Source organism: Macaca nemestrina, chromosome X, assembly GCF_043159975.1.
Source record: "Macaca nemestrina isolate mMacNem1 chromosome X, mMacNem.hap1, whole genome shotgun sequence".
Taxonomy (NCBI): domain Eukaryota; kingdom Metazoa; phylum Chordata; class Mammalia; order Primates; family Cercopithecidae; genus Macaca; species Macaca nemestrina.
The window spans coordinates 51,401,749-51,410,569 of NC_092145.1; the positions used below are offsets into that span (position 1 = coordinate 51,401,749).

Here is an 8,821-nt window from a genome sequence, read left to right on the forward strand (position 1 = left end):
AGATCTCACCCTTGGAACAGAATAGGATTCCACTGGCCTTGCACTCGAGATGCACTTCTCTCTGTTCCCAGTCCTGCCTGCCTCCTGACCCTTCCTCAGCTATTGACCATGAATAAGTTTCCCACGCACTAAACTTTATTTCAGAGTCCATTTCTTCCAGGACCTAAGTCAGAAATGATGAGATTTGAGAGAAATGGGAAACTCTTAGTGTAGATAACAACAAATTTTTGTTAAGGAAGTTTCTCAAGAAGGTAATTTAAAGAGATTTAAAATGATCACAAGAAGATGACTGGAGGTACCAAGAAGGAAAGGTAATAGAATGGATTAACAAGAGGAATAAAACAATGATTGTATAAAACTGATGAAAGAGAAATACAACAGAAAAAGAAAACCCTTCAGGCTCATATCCTTGATAAACACTGATGCAAACATCCTCAACAAAATACTGGCAAATCGAATCCAGCAGCACATCAAAAAGCTTATCCACCACGATCATGTGAGCTTCATCCCAGGACTCCTGTGATGCAAGGTCAGTTCAACATATGCAAAGCAACAGTTGTGATTCATCACATAAACAGCACTAAAGAGAAAAACCACATGTTTATCTCAATAGATGCAGAAAAGATTTTTGATAAAATTCAACTCCCCTTCAAGTTAAAAACTCTCAATAAACTATATGCTGAAGGAACACACCTCAAAATAATAAGAGCTATTTATGACAAACCCACAGCCAACATCATACTGAATGGGCAAAAGCTGGAAGCACTCCCCCTGGAAACTGGCCCAAGACAAGGATGCCCTCTCTCACCACTCCAATTCAACATAATCTTGGGAGCTCCGGCCTGGGCAATCAGGCAATAGAAAGGAATGAAGAGCATTCAAATAGGAAGAGAAGAAGTCAAAATCATGTCCCCGTTTTCAGAAAACATGATCCTATATCTAGAAAGCCCCATCGTCTCAGCCTAAATGTCTCTCAAGCTAATAAACAACTTCAGCAAATCCTCAGGATACAAAAATCAATGTGCAAAAATCACTAGCACTCTTGTACATCCACAACAATGAAGCCGAGAGACAAATCACGAAGGAACTCCCATTCACATTTGCCACAAAAAGAATAAAATGCCTAGGAAGACAGCTAGCCAGGACAGTGAAAGATCTCTACAAGGAGAACTGCAAACCATGGCTCAAAGAAATCAGAGGTGACACAAACAATGGAAAAACATTCCATGCTCATGCATAGGAAGAATCAGTATCATTAAAATGACCATACTGCCCAAAGCAGTTTACAGATTCAATGCTATCCCCATTAAACTACCATTGACATTCTCCACAGAACTGGAAAAAATATTCTAAAGTTCACCCAAAATCAACGAAAGAGCCCAAATAGCCCAATGCAATCTTAAGCAAAAGGAAGGAAGCTGGAGGCATCACGCTACCCGACTTCAAACTATACTCAAGGGTTACAGTACCAGTACAAAAACGGACACGCAGACCAATATAACATAAGAGAGAATGCAGAAATTATTATTACTTTGTGACAAACCCAGAAATAAATACTGCACACCTACAACTATATGATCTTTGACAAACCTCACAAAAACAAGCAATGTGGAGAGGATTCCCTATGCAAAAAATGGTGCTGGATGTGCTGGCTAGCCATAGGCTGAAGATTGAACCTGGACCCCCTTCCTTACACCATATACAAAAATTAACATGAGATGAATTAAAGACTTAAAAGTAAAACATAAAACTATAAAAACCCTGGAAGGCAACCTAGGCTACACCATTCAGGACATGGGCACCAGTACCAGGCAAAGACTTCATGTCTAAGATGCCAAAAGAAATTCCAACAAAAGCAAAAATTGACAAATCGTATCTAATTAAACTAAAGAGCTTCTGTACTGCAAAAGAAACTCTCAACACAGTAAACACACAACCTACTGAATGGGAGAACATTTTTGCAAACGATTCATCTGACAAAGTGTAATATCCAGCATCTGTAAGGAACTTAACCACATTTACAAGAAATAAACAATCCCATTAAAAAATCAGCAAAGGACATGAACAGACACTTCTCAAAAGAAGACCTACATAGTGCCAACAAGCAAATAAAAAAAAGGTCAACATCACTGATATTAGAGAAATGCAAATCAAAACCACAATGAGATATCGTCTCACATCAGTCAGAATGGCTATTATGATGAAGTCCAAAAATAACAGATGCTGGCAAGTTTGTGGAGAGAAAGGGATGCTTACGCACTGACTTTGGGGAGTGTAAATTAGTTCAACCTTTGTGGAAGACGGTGTGGCAATTCCCGAAAGACCTGGAATTTGAAATACCATTTCACCGAGCAATGCCATTACTGGGCATATACACAAAGGAATAGTAATCATTCTATTATACAGACGCGTGCATGTGTATACTCATTGCAGCACTATTCACAATAGCAAGGACATGAAATCAACCCAAATGCCCATCAGTGATAGGCTGGATAAAGAAACTATAGTACATATACACTGTGGAATACTATGCCTCCATAAAATAGAACAACATCATGTCCTTTGCAAGGACTTGGATGGAGCTGGAGGCCATTATCCTTAGCACACTAACGCAAGAACAGTGACACTGTTTGGCTCTGTGTCCCCCACCCAAATCTCACCTTGAATTGTAATCCCTATACTTCCCCCATGTTAAGGGTGGGACCAGATGGAGGTGATTGAATCGTGGGGGTGCTTTCCCCCATGCTGTTCTCATGATAGTGAGTGCGTTCTCACAGGATCTGATGGTTTTAGAAGGGGCTTCCCCCTTCGCTCTGCACTTCTTCCTCCTGCCATCACAAGAAGAAGGACGCGTTTACATTTCCTTCCACCATAACTGTAAGTTTTATGAGGACCCCAGCCCTGTGAACTGTGAGTCAATTAAAACTCTTTCATTATAAATAACCCAGCCTCGGCTATTTCTTCATAGCAGCGTGAGAACAGACTAATACAAGCAAAAGACCAAATAGCGCATGTTTCCACTTATAAGTGGGAGCTGAATGATGAGAACACATGGACATATAGAGGGGAACAACACACACTGGGGCCTATTGGAGGGTGGAGAGTGGGAGGAGGGAGAGGATCAGGAAAAATAACTAATGGTTACCAGACTTAATGCCTGGGTGATGAAATAACCGCCACAGCAAAGCCCCATGACAAACGTTTACCTGTCAAAAAAACCTGTACATTCTGGACATGTACCACTGAACTTAAAATAAAACAGAAAACAGCCTGATGCAATAAAGATTATGACTATATTAAAAATTAAGAAAACAGGCAGGGTGCCGTGGCTGATGCCTGTAATCTCAGCAATTTGGAAGGCCGAGGTAGATGGATCACTTTAGGCCAGGAGTTCAAGGCCAGCGTGGCTAATATGATAAAACTCTGTCTCCAATAAAAGTGCAAAAATTAGCCAGCTGTGGTGGCGCATCCCGGTAGTCTTAGCTACTGGGGAGCCTGAGGCAGGAGAATCTCTTGAACCCGGGAGGCGGAGGTGGCAGTGAGCTGAGATAGCACCAATGCACTCCAGCCTGGGAGACAGAGTGAGACTCTGTCTCAAAAATAAAAATAAATAATTAAAGAAACAAAATAAGAACTATATATTATACTTTTGTATCACGTGGATGATGGGAGCATCTGTGAGAGCAGCTATGCCACAGCCACCACTGGCTCAGGCAATAAAGGCTTTCCAGCCCTTGAGCTAACACCAGCCATGGCTGAAATTGTGGGAAGGTGACCCAGAAACGAACCAGTGAGAGCCTCCCTGGGATGTTTAACCTTGCAGATTGTGAAGAAAAATGATGTGGCTCTTTCTCTGTTGTTTGTTTGCTTTTTTTTTTTTTTTTGAAGAAAAATAACATGTTGACTTACTGATATGAATAGAGAGACTGTTGTGGACAGGTCTCTCGTGCGTTGTACCAAACTAAAAGACAGATTGGCTTGCTAACCTATAGAATGGGAGAAAATTTTTGCAATCTACTCATCTGACAAAGGGCTAATATCCAGAACCTACAAAGAACTCAAACAAATTTACAAGAAAAAAACAAACAACCCCATCAAAAAGTGGGCAAAGGATATGAACAGACATTTCTCAAAAGAAGACATTCATACAGCCAACAGACACATGAAAAAATGCTCATCATCACTGGCCATCAGAGAAATGCAAATCAAAACCACAATGAGATACCATCTCACACCAGTTAGAATGGCGATCATTCAAAAGTCAGGAAACAACAGGTGCTGGAGAGGATGTGGAAAAATAGGAACACTTTTACACTGTTGGTGGGATTGTAAACTAGTTCAACCATTATGGAAAACAGTATGGCGATTCCTCAAGGATCTAGAACTAGATGTACCATATGACCCAGCCATCCCATTACTGGGTATATACCCAAAGGATTATAAATCATGCTGCTATAAAGACACATGCACACGTATGTTGATTGCGGCACTATTCACAATAGCAAAGACTTGGAATCAACCCAAATGTCCATCAGTGACAGACTGGATTAAGAAAATGTGGCACATATACACCATGGAATACTATGCAGCCATAAAAAAGGATGAGTTTGTGTCCTTTGTAGGGACATGGATGCAGCTGGAAACCATCATTCTTAGCAAACTATCGCAAGAACAGAAAACCAAACACCGCATGTTCTCACTCATAGGTGGGAACTGAACAATGAGATCACTTGGACTCGGGAAGGGGAACATCACACACCGGGGCCTATCATGGGGAGGGGGGAGGGAGGAGGGATTGCATTGGGGGTTATACCTGATGTAAATGACGAGTTGATGGGTGCAGCACAGCAACATGGCACAAGTATACATATGTAACAAACCTGCACGTTATGCACATGTACCCTAGAACTTAAAGTATAATAATAATAATAAAAAAAGTAGATTTATAAAATCACCGTTTGTAAAGGGGACTGTTTAGAAATCGTTGACTAGACTTCAGTCAAGGAGTTTACCATATATGATGTTATCTAATAACAAAAATGAGGCTTTTTGTCCTTCTTAATCGTGAGCCGATTTGTTTGGAATAGAACAAGTTGTTTGTTAAATATATGATAGGAAATACACTTGAAAGCCTGACCTTTGAAATGACAGTTCATTGATGACCTTTATTTCTTCATTATTTTTTAAGAATCTTTTTTGTTCCATTCCTGCAACTTAATGTTACTTAAATGCATTTAAGGAATGTCTTTACATATATTATCAGAGACTTTGAAAGCTATCTATCTAACTTGCACATAATTTTCATTTTCGGAATCCCTTTCTCTCCCTCAGGGGTTTCCTAGGAGATTTAAGGTGATATTTTTTAACCCAATATCTCTTGAACTTATTAGCCATTTCCAGCTTCTGAGTTGTGATTTGTGGTGGTTGTTTTGTTTTCCTTTTCTTTATTTTTTTTAAAACCTGGTCAATGTTGAGTGTTGTCATATATTTTTAATAAAAGTACCTTTCTGTTCCTATTGTCTGCTTGGAGGCTGTGTTATGGCTATTTCTTGTTCTCCTGATTCACGGAAGATGTTGATCAGAACTGAAGCCAGGAGCCAGACTGCCAGTTCCTTGGATGCCCAGGAGCCCTCAGCGGCCATGTCAGGGAGTTCCTGCTCAAGCCAGGGTGGCTTAGCCCAGGATAACAGTAGATTCTGAGATGGTGAGAATTGTTCCACACGTGGCCACAGTCATTCCTGTAGTATAATGGACATGGGCTCAGGAGGTCTGTCTCTCCTCAAGGATCATGAGCTGAAATTGCTAAACTTTGGGAGTTTTCAGTGACACCCTTCAAAGTGCTCACGGTGTGACATGGATTAGCTGAGAAGGGCGGATGTGCTTTTGCCCTGTGGGGCATCTGTCTGTGTAGCTTTCTCCGAGTTAGGCCACAAGGGGCGCTTAAGCCCGCAGACGCCCACTGTGATTGGTTGATGAGACGCGAATCAACAGGACCATCCAGTCACCTTCAACGCAGGTAGGTTTCATCCAATCAGACGTGGAACTGGCCCATGATGTGGAGCCATGCTGCATACCCAAGTGTCCCTGCTTCCCCGTTCCACAACCGCCATTGTCTGTTCGTGTCATCTAATGGCCGCTGTCTCCGCCATGGCTGGACCTTCCTCTGAGATTATCTCTGAGGAACAGCTGATCACCCAGGAGCCCAAAGAGGCCAACTCCACCACGGCCCAGAAGCATTGCAAGCAGAGGAAGCGAGGGCGACGTGGGCCCCGCAGGTCCCACGCCAACTGCCGCAGGGACAGCTTCGCCACCTATTTCCGCCGGGTGCTGAAGCAGGTTCACCAGGGCCTCAGCCTTTCCCGGGAGGCCGTGAGTGTCATGGATTCTTTGGTTCATGACATACTGGACCGCATCGCCACCGAGGCTGGTCGCCTGGCCCGCTCCACCAAGCGCCAGACCATCACCGACTGGGAGATCCGGACCGCTGTGCGCCTGCTGCTGCCGGGGGAGATGGGCAAGCTTGCCGAGTCCAAAGGCACGAAGGCTGTCCTCAGGTACACCAGGAGCAAGTGTGCTCCCTCAGGAGTGCCCGAGCACCACGGGAACCCAAAGGGACTTGGTAGAGCCACTGAACGTGGCCCAAAAGACCAGTGGCTCGCCAAGGAGGGAATCCCACTGGAGGTTGGGGTGGCTGGTGCCCTTTCGACTTGGGAGGCATGTGACGTGTGGCATCCTGCAATTTTTCGAGCATTTTTCCCGCAGTACTAAACATTGCCAACTCTAATATATCTAGTGCAATTTGCTCCAAGGAAAAATAGTGGGTGTTTCCGTGATCGTGTTTCATTAATTTCCTCAGTTTCCAAAACGGTTATTTTTATTACTTATGTTTCTAGGTTATCTTTATGGTGATATTATTATTGCACTGATCTCTACCTTTTTCTCTCTCATTCTCCTGTGACTGGATGGTGGAATTTTCCAGAACTTCACTGTATGCCATACAGCAGCAGAGAAAGTGAATACAGTGATGCAAGAAGCAAGGTAACCCTCCTAAACGTTTTCAACACCTCTCCTGTCACGAATCCATGTAAATAAGAAAATGAGGCCCAGTTAAAGTGTACATACAGCTAAATAAAATTTTCAAGAGTCCATTCATTTTCCAGCTTTCTCGATTCTGAAATCACTATTGCAGAATCTTTTTTTGACCTGAGGATAATCTTTTCATTTCTTTTTAAACAGAAACCTTTGTTACTTCCAGGTTTGTGTCAGTAGGCCTAGGGTGTGTCCACGGAAACGGCTCATGCCCTAGTGTTCAGTGGTGCAGCCAATGAGTGATTCGCAGTACAAGAGCAACAGTCACTGTCCCAATGTAGGGGGAGTGACCCAGGCTGAACCCACAATAGCCTTGCACTGATATGCAGCCTGGTTATTGGAGGGACAGGATTGTGATTCTTTACCTGATGTTTTTGTTTTCAGTGTTTGTAATCATGGTCATTTAAGGATATGAATCCAAAGGCAGGAGTAGGATCTGTTTCTTGCCCCTAGCATCAGGTTTTGCAGAGTATGCTCAGCCTTTATGAGAAGTCAGATAATGCTTATTTCCTCAAGAGATCTGCATATTAATATTCATGTTAATGTTAATATAGGTTACCTTTCATTGTGCTTTCTTCTGGGTCCCAAGTCTTTGTACTTTTAGCACTTTTTCCTAGAAGTGTATTGTTGAATTTCAAAGTAGCTGCTGACTTTCCCATTGCTTTTCTTTTCAATTGATTTATAGCTGCCAAGGATTTCAACAAGAGAACATACTCTGGGATTGTAACTCACGGGAATTTATTATGTTGTGCCTTGAAGCTCGACATGTGGCCATTTTTGTCAAATGTTTCTCGTGAATTTTGAAACATCACATAAACAACCCTTCTCCTTTATGTGTAGAAACCAGTAAAGGGTGGCACTCTCAGTCAAACCGTGAAATGAAAGCTGGATAAATGACAGAAATCAAAATTTTCTTGAGCCCATCAGAAGTGGGAAAGAACTACCCCAGAGGGCACAACACATAGCCACATAGATTATTCCATCATTGACAGAGCACCTTTTGGTCAAGAGGGAAATGGGTGCAGGGCAGGATAGTAGCCAGAGATTCCCTGAATAGTGTAGATGGGAAGTGGGGGAAGGTCACCTCCAGAGCTCCACTTGGGATCCATAGAGAAAGCATGTAGAGCCAAGAAGTCCCCTCACTGGGATTTGTTACTTTCTGTTTTTGCAGAATATTAGGAAAATGTTATGACAATAGTTGAAGAGAAATGCTCAATACACAAGGAGATGAAGAAAAATCCCCACGAAATCAGCTGCAACTAAATCCCTATGGACGATGCCGCCAGGGGGTCCTACATATCTGGAGCAACACTTTGAAAACCAAAGACCCTTGGCAGAACCCTGTTCCTTTCCAGAGACAAAGCTGTGTACCTGGTCCAAAACACCACATCTCACTCAGTGACTTATTTATCATTATGCTAATTGTTTTGCTTTAAATCGCCATTGTTTCTGTCAAATGGGACATACAAATAAATCTCTAAAGTTATCATTGCATGTCTACAGAGTAATTTGACATGTCTTTTTCAGAAACTATATCCACTGTGATATTTTACCCTGGAGTGTGTGTTTTCCATTGGTAAATTCAGAAATGAAAGAGGAGCATTAGTAAAACAGGGTTAACAATGAACTCTGATTGGACTGTGGGAAGTGAAGAGTGAGAGTTCCAGGGGACTGATGCTGGTGAATTATAGGAAGAAAGAGGAAAGGGGTGGATTGATGTGAAGGTCGGCAG

General features: G+C 42.4%; 1 protein-coding gene across 1 annotated transcript; it reads left to right on the top strand.

Moving 5' to 3' along the window:
* Positions 1 to 6,063: 6,063 nt before the first annotated feature.
* LOC105499692 (histone H2B type W-T-like) lies at positions 6,064 to 8,566 on the top strand. The gene is made up of 3 exons (XM_011772452.2): positions 6,064 to 6,554; positions 6,980 to 7,038; positions 8,261 to 8,566. The coding sequence occupies exons 1-2, from the start codon at positions 6,064 to 6,066 to the stop codon at positions 7,014 to 7,016; spliced, it is 528 nt and encodes a 175-aa protein (XP_011770754.2). The 3' UTR covers positions 7,017 to 7,038; positions 8,261 to 8,566.
* Positions 8,567 to 8,821: the final 255 nt, after the last annotated feature.

Coding starts and splice junctions, on each gene's coding strand:
- LOC105499692 (XM_011772452.2), top strand. CDS start 6,064: ATGCTGCATACCCAAGTGTCCCTGCTTCCCCGTTCCACAACCGCCATT. Junction 6,555..6,979: donor GGCACGAAGGCTGTCCTCAG/GTACACCAGGAG, acceptor GGAATTTTCCAG/AACTTCACTGTATGCCATAC.